At 36.4% G+C, this 17,439-nt stretch overlaps 1 protein-coding gene across 1 annotated transcript in view; it reads right to left on the bottom strand.

Annotated features, from left to right (window-relative positions):
- LOC101888960 (zinc finger protein 423 homolog) overlaps positions 1–9,598 on the bottom strand; it is an 87,118-nt gene extending 77,520 nt beyond the window's left edge. The window contains exon 1 of the mRNA XM_020038360.2: positions 9,149–9,598. Within this exon, the coding sequence (XP_019893919.2) occupies positions 9,149–9,191 (43 nt within the window). The 5' untranslated portion in view covers positions 9,192–9,598. The remainder of the gene's footprint in view (positions 1–9,148) is intronic.
- Between the last annotated feature and the right edge of the window lie 7,841 nt (positions 9,599–17,439).

The following is a 17,439-nucleotide window of genomic DNA, read 5'->3' on the forward strand; positions in this document are numbered from 1 at the left end:
GCCAAAATGTTTGCATGTCCAAAGCTTACACCCTTCAAAATATTTCCGCTGTAATATTCAGCATTTATTCTGATACCACGGTCGATTAATACGAGCGGAGAGCGTCCATCGGCTGTTATGACGGCCCACACCATCAGCATGGCCAGCGCTTGAGTTCTAGTGGTGGCCAACCGAAGGTGCACATTTTCAGCTGACCTCTTTGGCAAGTAAACACGATCATTTTGTTTGTCTACAAACCGCTGCACAATGAATGTTTTCTCATCGGAGAAAACCAAATTCGGCAGTTCACCACTTTCGGCCAAGCGAAGCAACTCGGACTAGTGGCTTAGAAATGAAAGCAGTCTGAAGTTGGTGGCAGTTTTTTCATCTCAGACTGTACATACGAAAAATATTTACTGTCCGAAACTCTTGGGCCAAAAATAAAGTCTAATATTGTCTTTGCATAGTACATAGTTACACTGTCAGAGAAGAAAATATGGAAAAACTTGATAATCACAACAATTTAGTAGATGGTTTTATAGGCAGACATATACTATACTCATATGGATAATAGCGTAGTTATTACGAAATAAAAATCATAGTTTTTAAATGTTTGGAGGGAGGGCATAAATTTTAAAATAGTTGTCCAACTTTTTTTTTTTCAAAATTTGATAAAATGTAGACTATGTTGGTCTACACTTATCAAAAAAGAATCGAATTGACAATTTGAAGGGCGCTTCTCAGAGAATACACAAGTTCGAAAAATTTGAACCTCGATTTAAGTTTGTTCGATAAATAAAGTGATTCAAAGCGCGAATATTGCTACAATAAATAACGAATCAATAAAATTAAGCATCCTTGTAAAATTGCTAAGAAATAATATCCGAATGAAGATAGTTAAACAGCCTGGCCTATAGTGATTATTTCAAGACGATTTGAACTATATGACCAACGACGGAGGGAAGATCTATTTCTAGCCTAGTGAAGAAACTCCAGTTAAAATTATTGAAATTGATGGTATCACAAGCCTATACGTTCAGTAAGTTGGTATGTCTATGTGTTTGCGACATTTATGTCGGCACAGAAGCGCCCATACGAATGCAGCGAATTTCATTTTGGTTTAAAGGTCCCAAGAGTGCATTTCGCACTCATTCACAAGTAGCTACAACAACGATGTGAAAAATACATTGCTTCAAATATGCATAGACACACGCACATACATACATTCGCATATGCCAATGTGCACAGACATACATACAAACATCAGCATATATCCTTAAGTGGTAAGTGCTACTACCCAAATTCTTAGCATACTTTTAAATCAAACGCTACTCTTTTACTCTCCGGATTTATTAACAAATACGCACAACGGAAACTAAAAGGACATTTTCCACTACATTTCGAGTATCCTTCCCCGTAGTCTAGTCAACATACAACCAACAAAGTACAGGGTGTTCATCTACCTATATAACATTCTTATTCCGAATAGAGTTAAAATATCAGATAAATTCGAAATAATACAATGTCGAGTACCTCCGTCCGAAGTTTACTACTCTGCATGCTTTGCTGAGAGGCATAAGTTTGCTTCATCTGAACAGAAGCAGAGAGAAGATCAGGAACTCGAATTTCACAAACGAAAATACATTGTCATACCCTACATCACACTGCCATAAAGAGAATTATGCATTTCTTTCAATGTAAAACATGCAAAAAAAATCTAGAAAGTAGACATTTCGGAGGATGACAGGCACGTCTCTTTGTCTCAGACGTCTCTTTGTCATAATGAGTGGAAATCTATTAATATTTGGTCAATATCCTTCTCTTCAATTGGAACAAGAATTCGTCCAACATACCTCGACAAGGTAACTGCTTCTCCTTGCTCATTTTTGCCCAATAATACCTCTGGATAAAACAGTGACTTTTGACTTGTTGTGCCCCAAACGCTACAATTTTGCTGAAGGTGCTTCTTTTCTTCCATGATTTTCAAAGTAATGTCGCAGTATTACCTAGCGTTTCTCAAGCTTATACAAAAACATAATCGTTCGGCGGAAGGATAAAACTAATTATTTTTCAAATCAGATATGAGCTAAGTGTCACCACTCATACTCGAAAAAACCATTTGATAGCTCAAAACTACCACAAAGTAAATGTTCGCAAGTGTGGGGTGAAAGATAAAAATACCGCAAAACATAAAATATCGGTTTCATGCCCTGTGAACCGTGAGTAAAATGTTAGGACTAACTCCCCAATTGTCAGTTGCCAACCGTGAACCAAAGCAACACTTTTTACACAAAAATAATTCATCGAATTCCGTTCCACCCCAATATTTACGCCAGTGTGCATGTATGTCTAGCAAGTAGCTCCCAAGAGGCCACTAAGCGCAAACATACACATTTAAACAAACACAGTCACTCACCGTAAGTTTTTAATGGTTTTGCTGCCATTTATGGCACATTTGTTTGTTTGTTTGTTTTAATATTAAAACTTGGTGTGTGTGTGTGTGTGTTAGTGTGTGAGCGCACGTTAATGATTTGCCAAATATTTCCAAATGAAAATATCCAACTCTTTATTTTTAATTTAATACGAACGAATGCGAAAGGCGAGGGAAACTGCACATAATGCAATGAAAATCTTGGGCGTCATGTTATTATGTCAAGTGCATACTTTGACGTCCGGCCTATCCGGCGACATTGCAATATATTTAATCTGCATAACAATGTCCTCGACAATAGCTCAAATTGTGTCGCATGCACTCCTGGCAAAATGACGCACTACAACCAACCTCATACTCGTCCATCAATATCTGTAAAAGCTTTGTACGTTCAAGAACTCTGGGGACTTACGTTCCGAACAGGAGACAGAAATTCGATTTATCACCAAGCGGGTCGGTATGAACGACATAAAGCTCTGGGCACTTTTCGGTTTTGTTTGCCCAACAATTTCAAATACACAAGACACAGAAATTATTTTATATTTTATCCCCAAAAGAATTTGGCAAAAAGGCAGACAACGAATGGATACCTAGGCATTGTGGTCGAGTGGGTTTTTTTGTTGATGTGTTTACAACATGTTCGAATTCCTTTAAACAACAGCGAACACATGAGCAACTCCTCTACCATAGGTATGAGTAAAAGGTGAAATATTACAATATTATTTCTTTCTGCCAATATGCCTCATACATTTGGCTTATGCCATTCGAAATTTGTATAAGAGTATGTGAACTCCACTAATTAAATAATTCTATGTCGATGAGGACATGCTCGAAATTTTGTTTTGGGATACAGCTTCTACAGTTCTCTGCAGAAAATTATTAATATAGATCCCGTTTAGCAGTTCCACCTGATGTTAACTTTTCTCTAACACTTTCCGCACACATCTTCTAAATGAATACTATCATCATCAGGAATTGTTACTACAATTTACCTTTTTCAAAGAATGTGGTTATAAAAAGATAATCAAACCGTCAAAATATTTTAAATGATTTGAGTGCGATTAATACCTTATTACCCCGGTATTTCAGGTATTTCCAAAGATTCAGCATTTTTTACCAATGCAATGTATGAAAGGGTTAATACTAATGGATAGTCTCAAAGAATTATTTACAAATACACGAAACTTTAATCTAAAAATTGAAAATACGGGAAATTCGAATAATCGGCACCTGTCCTTATCAAAAATAATAGATATGTATCAAAAATAATAGATATGCATGTACAATTTGTAGAAATTGGTAACTGCAAGTGAGATAGAGTGGCGAGAGCAGTGTTATAATGTTTGTTTTTGGAAAGGAAGAAAGTGAGTGTGATTCTCATTCACTTGAGAATACCTGATACCTACAGAGTTTACAAAGTGACCATTCTCTTCCCAGGAATGAGATCATGATAATAGAAAGCAATATGAGGTTAAACCATAGAAAAATAAAGGTATGGACTAAAAAAATGTTTAAATTTTCCCTTCCGGCAGATGTCACTATTGCTGATCTTGGGCCAGTCAAGTCACTCAGGGCTAGTGAAGTCACTCGACTTCTAAAACAATTTATTCATTTTTCTGCTATTTAAGTTCAATATTTTTATATTTCACGACATATTTTGATAATGTAAAAGTAAAAAAAGTCACTGTTTCGTTTTTAATTGATAAATAATAAAGAATCATAAAAATATTCAATATTTTGTATTTTGAGAGAATTGAGTGGGTCTACTGAACCTCTCTCACAGCATGAACGACATCTATTGAAGCACTTTTTTCAGAGACAACTTTTTAGTCTTTACCTAATTTGTCTATGGTTAAACCAATGGCTGAATACTCCAAAGTAAAACTATCAATTTTTAAACCTTTAAAAATAAATTTATATTAAATTAAGCTTTACCAATTTCAATATCGACTTTCTTAACACATAATAACTTGCTATTAAAATTGACAAAACTCACATTATTTACTGGATGGAATTTATTATACTTTTTTCAACCAAAATTTATATATATTTTTTATTTATTTATTATTATTATTATTTTTTTTTTTACATCAAACAAAGTCTCAGTAAACTAAGAATTTGTCACCTCTATTTAGGTTTCACAATATGCTGGATTTTGCCCGTAAAAATTGGAAAACATGAAATTTGTAGCACAGTGTTATTTTCCATATTATCTATAATTTTCCAAAGACAGCTAATTGTAATAATGTAATTCGAATAGCCTACAGTCTCGTTTATTAGATCTATAATGGCAACTTGGTAACTCGGAATATGGTTGTATATATATAAATGTTTGCGTGCCCAAGGCTTTAATACACCCTCCAGAATATTTTCGCGATAATATTCGACATTTATTCTGATGCCACGGTCGATTAATACGAGCGGAGAGCGACCATCGGCTGTTATGGCGACACACACTTGCACTTTTTATACCCTCCACCAAAAACAGTATGAAGGGCATATTAAGTTCGTCATTCCGTTTGTAACTCATCGAAATAATCATTTTAGACCCAACAAAGTATATATATTCTTGATCAGCGTAAAATTCTAAGACGATTTAGCCCTGTCCGTCTGATGTAATCACGCTACAGTCTAAACGAATTAAGATAGGAAGCTAAAATTTTGCACAGATCTCTCTTTTGTCTGCAGGCAGGTCAAGTTCGAAGATGGGGTATATTGGTCCACGATATCGTATAGCCCCCATATAACGGTACCCCCGATATTTGGTATTTTGATGATTTTATCCACATTTTTCAATGGAATTGTCTGAAATTCCACAAAAGGAGTCCCTTGTGGGCATTTTACCCCCTCAAAAAGAATTGTCTATATAGGTCCACGATATCGTATATCCCCCATATAACTGTACCCCCCGATATTCTGTATTTTGATGATGTTAGCCACACTTTTCAATGGAATTGTCTTAAAATCCACACAAGTAGTTCCTTGTGAGTACTTCACCCCCTGAGAGAGAATTGTCTATACAGGTCCACGATATCGTGTATCCCCCATATAACGGTACCCCCCGATATTCGATATTTTTATGATTTTACCCACATTTTTTATCGGAATTGTCTAAAAATCCACACAAGGAGTTCCTTGTGGGTACTTTATACCTCTACAGAGAAGTATCTATATAGGTCCACGATATCGTGTAGTCCTTATATAACGGTACTCCCGATATTCGGTATTTTGATGTTTTTAGCCATATTTTTCAACGGAATGGTCACAAGGGGTTCTTTGTACACAAGGGGTTCTTTGCGAGCACTTTACCCCCCAACAGAGAATTCTCTATATAGGTTAACGATAACGTATAGCCCCCATATAACGGTACCCCGCGATATTCGGTATTTTGATGATTTTAGCCACATTTTCCAATCGTATTGTCTGAAAATCCACACACGGAGTTCTTTGTGAGCACCCCTGAAAGGGAATTGTCTATATAGGTCCACAATATCGTACATCCCCCATATGACGGTACTCATCTATATTCGGTATTTTGATCATTTTACCCATATTTTTCAACGGAATTGTCTGATAATCCACACAAGGAGTTCTTTGTGAGCACTTTACCCCCTGACATAGAGTTCTCTATATAGGTTAACGATATCGTATAGCCCCCATATAACGGTACCCCCGTTATTCGGTATTTTGATGATTTTAGCTATATATTCCAATGGTATTCTCTGAAAATCCCCGCAAGGATTTCGTTGTGAGCACTTTAACCCCTGAAAGGTATTTCCCAATTGTATTCTCTGAAAATCCACACAAGAATTTCCTTGTGAGTACTTTACCCCCAAACATAGATTTGTCTATATAGGTCCACAATAGCGTATATCCCCCCATATATCGGCACCTTCCAATATTAGGTATTTTAAAGATTTTTACAGAATTTTCAATGGATTTTATTTTTTTTTTAATATTTTCTATTTCGTTCCAAATGGTGGAGGATATTCAAAGTTCGGCCCGGTCGAACTTACTAATTTTTTACTTGTTGGAATTTCAATGGCTTTACCCCGAGCTCATTTTTTAATATTTGCCGAATTGAATATTGCGATATGTTCAGCTTACGAGCCATTTTTCGGCCACTGTGACCCGGGTTTCGATCAAGTCGCTTCTTTATTTTTCGAACCATTTCTGACGATGTTGCTGTTTTCTACCGTCCACTTCCTTGACGTCGGGCTACGCTTCCAGTATCACGGTTACGAGCGATGGTACGAGACACTAAAGATTTACTCACATTTAAATGCTGGAGTACTCTAACGATAGCCACTTGTGGTTTTCCAGCCAAATATAAAGAAATCACACTATCACGCTTGAATTCCATCACGAATAATTTTTTTTCCTGAAAATTTTCAACCAAAATGCTTTTGTACGCTTGTAAACAATATCACTGGAATAATTTTAACAGCTGTCGGACGAGTGGCTTAGAAATGACTGCAGTCTGAAGTTGGTTGCAGTTTCTTCATCTCTCTCTGATCAGCATTAAATTCTGCGTCGATTTTACGATTTCCGTCTGTGTGTTGAAATCAGGACACTGTTCAGACGTAGAAATTTGGCACATTAGTTCGTATTGTGTCTCGTATAGTTGGTATTGAAAAGGAAGTATATTGGCCAACGTTTACATTACATTGCAGCGCCCATATAACGGTGCCTCCCGATATTCAGTGATTTGATGATTTTTCCAAGGAATTGTTCCAAATTTGTTCCAAATTAGTAGTTTGTAACGGGTTCTACCACGGGTGGCAGAACACGTTTTCCAATAACCCCTATATAACGGTACCCTTAGAAATTCGGTATTACTACGATTCGGTATTTGTAGTTGATCCAATTTTGTACATTTAACGATACCGACCAATATTCGCTTTTTTGAAGATTAGAAACAATTTTACCCGTGGAATTGTGTCAAATTTGGTATTTTAGATTCGCAGATAAGAATACTTTTCTTATTCTATCATCCACTTTCTTTGCAACTGTCTGGAAGCCTTCCTCACATACGCAAACTTCGTAAAAGTATAAACAGTAACAGACCTATTTTAAAAACAGCATTTGAATAAGCGTCCGTTTTGTATGCGAGTAAGTAGAATTCGATACTTTTGTTGTTGCAAAATGGTCAGGCCTTATCCCTTTATTGTTGTTTTTATAAAAACAACGTTTGTTGTCGATACAAAATTTAAAAATTTTCCAAAAAATACCCTCATTTGCAAGTCACTCCACGTTGGCTACCAACAATATTTATGTGTGGCAAAGATATAGTGTGGGAGAGGGGGGTTATTGGGCTCAGTGAGCGCGTGAACGAAACAGAGAGATAGTTTGGCAAAGAGAGAAAAGAAATAAAACCTAATCCTCAAGGGAACTCCCCTGGGATTGGCTGTATGTTCCCAGGAGAAATAACGAACGATGGGTTTTCTATGTTATTTTGTTATTGTTGATGTTGTTGCCAATGCCGTTGGTTTCGTTGTCGTGCGGCATTAAGACCGAACATTGTGCCGATGATGAACTGAAACTGAACAGAGCAAAACAGCAGAGGACGGTATGTAATAATGTTGGATTGCGTTGCGCAAACTAAGGCAGTCCGATGCTGAGTCCTACGTATATGTGAATGTTCAGGGTCCTACGGAGAAGGAGAGAGAGAGAGGCAGTTGGGGGGGCGGGAGGTGAGGGCGATGGATTTTTTACACTGATGTTTTGGTTGTGTTGGGCTGATGTTGCCTCCGCTCTGTTGCTTGGGGAACCATACTCTCATTCCATGTGGGATTTGTTTCCACAATAAAGGTTCCTTTTTGTTTTGTGTTTCAAACAGGGATTTTGGGATGTGTAGGCAACAACAACAACATCAACAACAGTAGCAGTAGCAGCAGCAAAGATGACAATAATAACAACAACGAAAACAACTTGCTGTTACAGCAAAATCCAAGTAAACCGTCTATGTGTTTGTATTTGTATGTGTGTGTGGGTGTGTGTGGGTGTAATTGCACAATGCAAAAAGGTTGTTCGTTACTAAAATCTATTCGTTGCTGTTGTTGTTGCCGCTGTATATGAAACATTTTATGTCACTTAGGGGTATCACAGTCAGTTGATGCAGCAACAAAATTCGAAAACGATTTAAAAATTCATTCATACCTAAAAACTAACACGTGCATGATATACGACAGCCACCTACTACAACAGCAACAACAACAACGAGAAGAGTTGCAGCAACAGCATTGCCTGGTGGCTCCGATGGCGGGGAAACAGCGAGCGGCACTGCGGACAGAGACAGAAAGTTTGATTACACATGACACTGCACAGAACAGCAGGCAGCCAGTCAGACAGCCAACAAAGCCAAACCCCCATCGATACGTCAGTCTCCAAGGTGTATACTCTTGACACTTGCCAAAGTGTATGATTGGCATTGCAATTTCTGCTCTCGGTTCAAATACGAGTGAGTATACAATATTTGTTGTGCGGATGTTTGAATGGAGCCATGGAGCGATGGATGGGACGGATTGGATTGGAATGGGATGGGATGGATAGTTCCATCAATCATGTACGGGTACAGGCAAAGACACACTCGCACTTGTTCTATAATAGATATTTCACACAAATTATACTTATACCTGCAGACACACGCAAAAACACCCGTTCTGCTCCGCTCCGCTCACACACTAGAGCACACATAAATATGCATACTACTATTTCATTGACATTGAACACACTTACATTTAAGAAAAGCCCGTGGTTTTAACTGTTTGCGGCGAGACATGTTATTTACAATGTTTTTCGTTTTTGCTCCTTGCTACTGGTGTTATTGTTGCAGCTTAAAGTAAATCCAATGGGGAATAGTTAAAGTCGTTGTAAATTCCAAAATTTGTGCCGAAAATGTTTGCACAAACACACACACACACGCGCGCCTACATCAATAAATCATACGCTCACTCTGCGACACTTCGCCATGCATATCAACAAGGTTAGTATGTCGTTATGTAGATATCTTCTATTTGCATTTGGAGTTCGAACATTTGGTTGGAAAAACTTCACAAATCACGTTATCGCATGGCCAGCCACTCATGGCTTTTCATAACACTTTTCGTAATTATCAGACGCGCGCGCTTTCAACAAACTTCCGTCACTAAATGATTTCCACGCTCAAATCGTACGTATGTGCTTATCCTTGCGACAACATTGGCGGAATGTCTTCAAGTGGCCGGAAACACAAATTTCCAAACATCAAACCCACCGGTTGGCAAATTGCGCTCATATACTACTCTTAAGCTAGTACAAACCATTCTCTTACATCACTCAATTCAAGAGAGGCAATACTGCTGTCCTGCCGTTTTGTTCATTTGTGTAGTTAAGAGCGAGAGACAGAGAGTTCGCCAGAGCACCCATTCTAACGTTGGAATGTGTATGCGTGTGTGTGTGTGTGTGTTTATAAACAAACCACACACCAATATCAAAAACCGGCACTCCGGCAAGAAACTCCCAAGAGGGTTGGATTTCCTGTGCGTATGTGTGCGTGCTGTTGTTCCTGTAGCTGTAACCAAAAATACACTCAACATTGCCAAAACCTATGACAATTTAAAAGCAATGTAGCCTTGTTGTAGTCCGAATAAAGGAGATTGAAAGGACGGGAAACGTGTATTTGGCGTTGACATTAACACATTTGCAATATTCGATCGAAGGAAATCATCCCCGTTTTCCTTGGAGTTTTACGCACCATGTCAATTACATTTCGTTGCATGCACACGCACGCACACACACATACATGCTGCACCAATCACTGCACGGGGTGCTTTCGTAGCCGCTGTTGGCTCTTTAAGTTGGTGGCAAGAGCTTCTTGTTAGGATCCTCCTGCTGTTAGCGGACACTATAGGGTGCTTTTGCATGTCTTCCTCTTTCTTGGCTCTGCCACTGTTTCGTCTATTGTTGACGAGCAATTATGAAGTCATCAGCGACCTAACATTGCGGCCGGCGAGTACTTTCGCACGTGTGTATGGGGGGTCTGGTGTGCTGCCTCTTGTCGTATCTTGTCGGCATCGACTTTTGCCAATGGCCAAGGAGTCAAACTTTTTCAAACAATGACAAAGGGATTAGTTTTGATGAATTCTCATCAGCGGGATTTTTCATGTTCCGTTGTGTAATTGAGGGAAATAATGTATGTGTGTCATAATTGCATGCGGATCAAATTGCTGTGACTGCCGTTAGACGTGAGAACTTTTGTTTTGATGTTTAAGACTCCAGATAGAGACCAACAGATTTTACGCTCATTTTGCAACTCAAATTTTCAATCAAAAAATTAATAGATTCTGCTTTTAATCTAGCTGTCTCCTTATTAGCAATTTTAAATTGTCTAAAAACATTGTTTGCGTTTCAATATTTTAAAAATAAACTCAACTAGTGTGATGATTAGGAATTCCTTAGTTTCCGATCTAGCCACAGATCCAAATCATGTGTTGTGCTTGAAATAGAGGCTATCAACACGATGTAGCCTATAGTACCTAACCTTCTCAGTTTATTAATTTTGATATTAAATTTCCAAATTTTGAGATTTAAACAAGTAAAAAAGTTGTAAGTTCGGCCGGGCCGAACTTTGAATACCCTACACCATTTGGGACAAATTTGACAATTCTCAAAAACAATAAAATCCGTTAAAACTTCTGTTAAAATCTTAAAAATACCGAATGTAGCTATTATATTAGGGTCTATCAAAAAAATGAAACAATTCTGGTGAAAAATGTCCATAAAATCATTAAAATGCCGAATATCGGGAGGTACCGTTATATGGGGGCTTTACGAAGAGGTGGACCTGCACAGACAATTTTCTGTTTAGGGCTGTAGTATCCATTACGAACTTTAAATACCAAATTTGAAACAATTCCGGTGAAGAAATTCGCTAAAATCATCAAAACAGCGAATATCGGGAGGTACCGTTATACGGGGGCTCTACGAAGACGTGGAACTGCACAGAAAATTTTCCGTTTTAGACTGTAGTATCCATTATGAACTTCAAATACCAAATTTGAAACATTTCCGGTGAAGAAATTCGCTAAAATCATCAAAATACCGAATATCGGGAGGTACAGTTATATGGAGGCTATACCAAGACGTGGACCTACATGGCCCATTTTCAATACCAAAAGTCCAGCAGACATAACATACATTTGAGCAAAATTTTATTATTCTGATCGTTCGGAAACCAGAGTGATTTCCACAGACGGATAGACGGACGGACATCGCTAAATTGACAGAGAATTTTATGCTGATCAAAAACATATATACTTTGTGGGGTCTAAAATGTGCATTTCGAGGTGTTACGAACGGAATGACAAACTTAATATACCCTCCATACTATGGTGGAGGGTATAAAAAAATCAGTACTAGCACCTGATCAAAGATTGAAGCAAATATAACGATGTGAGAGATCGTAAACTCCGTTTCTCTTACATGAGATGTTTGACTTTTTTTAATTTGGAACCACCAAGAACTACCACACCGATGTAACACATGTTTTAATTTCAAATTTTATTAAAATTTAGATTTTGCAAAATATTGTGTCACTTTCATATGGGGCTTCTATGACATGTTTTCCTAATTAAAATAACAGGTCATTAGCCTCTTTAAAAGTAATTGTTTCGTCATACTTGGTGTCGTTTTATACATGTCGGTCCATTTGGCGTAATTAAACTTAGATGAAATCCGGGGATAAAAAATATCATCCACTCCTTCTGGTAGCTCATATTATGCGAAGGGGGTATCCGATATTCTTAACACTCGTAATCTTGATATCAGTCTTAGGTCCATAGCCAATATTGACAGTATTGACCTCCGACGTAGCCAGAAATACATTTTAAACCCATTTCAGGCAACCATTCATAAATTAACTTCTTTGACGGATATCCCAGATCATATTAATGAAGGTCATGCCAATTATACGATTTGCGATTATCGGTCAAATTATATATTTAGATAAGGGGGATTGTGTTCTTTGCCAGAAATATCTAATTTGCAGTTAAAAATTGTCTAACGAATGCAACCTGTTAAATTCTTTAATGTATACAGAGTGAGATGAAAAAACTGCAAATAACTTCAAACTGATATGTCATTTCTAGGCCACTCGTCCGACAGCTGTTAAAACTATTCCAGAGACAGCTCATTATATTGTTTACAAGCGTACAAAAACATTTCGGTGAGAATTTTCCAGAAAAAAAAGTTATTCGTGATGGAATTCAAGCGTCATAGTGTGATTTCTTTTAATTTGGCTGGAAAACCACAAGTGGCTATTGCTAGAGCACTCCAGCATTTAAATGCGAATAAATCTTTTGTGTCTCGTACCATTGCTCGTTACCGTGATACGGGTAGCGTAGCCCGACGTCAAGGAAGTGAACGGAAGAAAACCGCAACATCAGCAGAAATGGTTCGAAAAGTAAAGAAGTGACTTGATCGAAACCTGGGTCGCAGTGGCCGAAAAATGGCTCGTGAGCTGAACATATCGCAATATTCCTTTCGGCAAATATTGAAAAATGAACTCGGGGTAAAGCCATTGAAATTCCAAAAAGTACAAGAACTTACACCGCAACAGAAAAAATAGACTCAAAAAAGCCAGAGTTGCTTCGCTTGGCCGAAAGTGGTGTCGATCACCTCAAGCAAGCGCTTCGCCGGAAATGGGCCAAAATACCGCATACCAACATTCGGACAGCGTGTGGCGACTTCAAGGCCATAATTCGTGCCAAAGGTGACCAATTCGAACAAATCTAAAATTATTCTAAATTTGATGCTATTCCCGACATTTTTTGCTTTCATCAATAAAATTTAAAAACAATGTAAAAATTATAGCGTTTAACTTTGTTGCAGTTTTTTATCTCACCCTGTGTGAAATGTGCAGGACCGAAATATTTAATAAAAACATTTTTATGAACAATGATTTATATTTAGAGTTCAAATTGAAAAAAATAAATATTCACCTCAATAACCAATAAGTATCTAATTATTAAGCGCCTGCCTCTGTATGACGATACAACGGTGAATGTGAGTAAAAAATACCATTCCAATATTAATTTTTAATTTTTGGTTTTAATTAAAAAAAAAAAAACAAAAAATCATATGGAATAAATTAATATATTTTTTTACAGATGAGTCGATATAAAAGTGAATTTGAAACAAGTAAAAAACAGTAAGGTCGGCCCTCCACCATTTCGAAGGAATTTGCAAATTTTCAAAAAAAAAAAAAAAAAAAACAGTAAAGAAAGTCTTAAAGTCGGGCGGGGCCGACTTTATGATACCCTACACCACTTTGCTAATTTAGTAGAGCTCCGCATAACAATTAAAAGTTTTTATGGGAGAATTCAATCATACACGCTATGATTATAATTATAATATAAAGTTCAAAGGACTAAATATGCCGAAGCATTTGTATCTTTTAAATTCGGACTTGTTTTGGCCATTTGGTGCACAATTAATTTGAAATCGGATAAAAATATATATGGGAGCCAAATCGGAACCGATTTCAATAAAATTTGGCAAAGATATTTCTGAGCTGTATTTGATATATTTCCCTAGATATCGTTGTTACGGAATGCATATTACGGTGTAGGAAACAAATATAACAAATCGGATGAACAGTATATATGGGAGCTATAACTATATCTGAACCGATCTGAACCAAATTTGACATACTAGCTTCTAGACTCAATTCGTAAGTGCCAAATTTCATCCCATTTGGGCAAATATTAGACGTTTGGTGCACAATCAAAGGTAAATCGGACGAAGTTATATATGGGAGCTATATCCAAATCTGAACCGATCTCGATAGAATTTAGCAAATGTATTTCTGAGCTGTATTTGATATATTTCACCAAATATTGTTGTTACAGAGTGAATATTACGGCTGGGGAGGACAAAAATAACAAATCGGATGAACAATATATATTGGAGCTATAGCTATATCTGAACCGATTTCGATCAAATTTGGCATACTTATTTTCAGGTTCAATCTGATCGTACTTACCATACTATTCGGACTGATATTACACGTTTGGTGCACAATAAAAGGCAAATCGGACGAAGATATATATGGGAGCTATATCTAAATTTTGACCGATTATCCGACCGAATTTCAATAGGGTTCGTCCTTGGGCCAAACAAATGATTTGTGCAAAATTTCATCTGGATAGGGCAATAAATGCGAACTGTACTTTGTTTACAAAAATACATGAACGGGCGGACGGACATGCATAAATCGACTCAGAATGTGATTCTATGCAGATCATCAAAAGGAACTATGGGTCTATCTCGTTTCCTTTTGTCTGTTACAAACAAATGCACAAAGACATAATACCCTGACCACCTTGTGGTGTAGGGTATAACAACATTAAGTTCATTTTTATATATAAAAGAACTAGCTGGCCCGGTCCGCACCTTTTAATTGAGTGTTGAATGAATTAAGAATAGCCAAAGTAAATTACTTTTTTTAAAGCCATTAGCACCTCAGATTGTCCATTAGAGTTCTTATAAGTCCCTCTAACCTTGTCGGTCTGTTTGTCCGCCAAAAAGTGGACTTGAGGGAGTACTATTATAGGGAAAAAATTCTAAAATTTGTAGATATGTTCAAATTTTTGTGTAAGATTTTCACCACCAAATACACATTTTTAGCCAAATCCTTTGAAATATGGTAAAATCAGGAGGTACTTTTATATGGGTATTACTCCTAGACATCGACCTATATTGAAAACATTCTTCTAGCTCTTATAATCCAATATAACAAATAGAGACCAAATCAAAAATATAGCAAAACAACAACAACTGAAAAAAATTTCGCGTGATTTAAATGAGTAAAAATAGTTTTATCCACCATATTTTTCATCATAGTATAATTCAATGACGATTCAACAAATATTCGGTCCCGTGCTAATTTCATATATTTGTAATTTGTTCATGTTTCCACAATTTATTTCATATAGATGTATTTTTCTGTCATTTTTGGTTGTTTAAATGTGTTCGCATCTTCCATCTGAACCACGATGTCGGCCCTGTAATCGAAAATTAGATGTCAGTTAACATCGTATTTCGCACTTATTTCATTTTCTTTTGGTGAAAAATTGTATATAGTGAAAAATTATTTTGTTCACAAAAATCCACTGAATTCAATATGATAATACAAATTGAAAAAAATGACAAAAGAAGAATAACAAATTGAAAAAATCTTCAACCTGTTCGCTGATTTATTACAGCAAATGTTTAAAGACCATTACTATCATTTTAAAATTCGATTCCACTGAAAATTTTTTCGATTTTTTCCCGATTTGAGAATTTTTGCAATGAGATCTCTTTTCCGTGATTTTTTTTTGCTATTTTGACAAAGTAATTATTTTTTAATTAATAATTATCTTTCTTTTGGTGTGACCGCGTTAAATTATTTCGATATCATCTATTCCGTTTCGCCACCATATAATTCGGTACTACGCTTCCATGTAACCCGCCATCAATTTCAATTCTCAAGAAATCAAGTCGATTAAATAAATTGGTATTAATATTTGAATTCAAAAATAAAATATAAAAAACACTACAAATGTACATTAGAAAAAAGTAAGTCAAAATGGAAAAACATCATACAAAATAAAACATTACTATTGTACATTTGAAAAGTCAAAATGAAAATGTTAATATATCACATTTTTACGCGATTTTTCTGGATATTATCCTTTTCGGAGAGGAGACAACTCCGAATTTGTGTGAATCGTTAAAATCAGTCCAGCTGTCCTTAAGTTATAAGCGTAGTAACTAACACAACTTACATTTATATATATAGATGTGAATTCAAGCGTGTTTCACTTTAAACTTCATATGCCAGTAGGACGATTCGGATAATGCAGTTAAACTTATCAAAAAATAAAGTGAATGAGTCCGTAAAATGGGTCAATGCCAAAACGGGAACCTCTATGGACTATTTTATACTTCTAGGATTATCATCAAAATATCGAATTTCGGCAGGTACTGTTATATGGGAGCTATACATACAAAAACCAATTTCTGGGCAAATTCGCGAAATAATGTGGCAAATAATCGTCAAACAACGAATATCGGGAGGTACCGTTGTATGGGGGCTATACCAAAACGTGGATCTTGTACCCATTTTTACATATAAATACCAATGTTTAGACAAATCCGATAAAAACTGTTTCAAAAATCATCAAAATACCGAATATCGAGAGGTACCTTTATATCTCATTTTCAATGCCAACCATCCTAGACACAATACAAGTTGTTCTGCTATATTTTGACGCTCTACGTCAAATAATGTGGGCTGTATTGTGATTTCAACAGTCAGACAAACGGACATCGTTAAATCGACTTAGAATTTTATGCTGATTATGAATATATACACTTTATGGCGTCTATGAGAATATTTAGGGATGTTACAAACCATTCCAAGGTGGAGGGTATAAAAAGTCCGTTGAATAAAACTGTTAAAATAATAAAAACACCATTTTTAGGCTATTACGATATTCAGTACGAAACTTGAAACAATTCAGGTGTATAATGTCGCTAAAATCATCAAAATGACGAATATAGGGAGATACCGTTTTAAAGGGGGCTATACGAAGACGCGGATGTGTGAGAGCAATATTCTGTCATGAGATGTAGTACCCATTAGAAACTTCAAATTCTAATTTCGAAAATTTTCGGTGAAAATTGTTAAAGAGATAATCAAAATACCGAATATCTGCAGGTGCAGTTACGTAGGGATTACACTAACACTTAGATATATATTGACAGTTCTATGCAAGTATGGTTCTTACATAATGGGAACACATGCTTCCAATCTACATCAAATTGGGGTTAAAATTGTGGGTAAAACACCCAAAAACCCTAAATCTGTCGGTACAGTTATATAGGGGCTACCAAATCAAATTGTGGACCAATATAGCCAATTTTGAATTCCATTTTGTTCTGAAGCTAGAGTAATTTCCTAAATAAATCGACATAGAATTTTATGCTGATCAAGAATATATACT

The sequence above is a fragment of the Musca domestica genome, unplaced genomic scaffold, assembly GCF_030504385.1.
Source record: "Musca domestica strain aabys unplaced genomic scaffold, Musca_domestica.polishedcontigs.V.1.1 31, whole genome shotgun sequence".
Taxonomy (NCBI): domain Eukaryota; kingdom Metazoa; phylum Arthropoda; class Insecta; order Diptera; family Muscidae; genus Musca; species Musca domestica.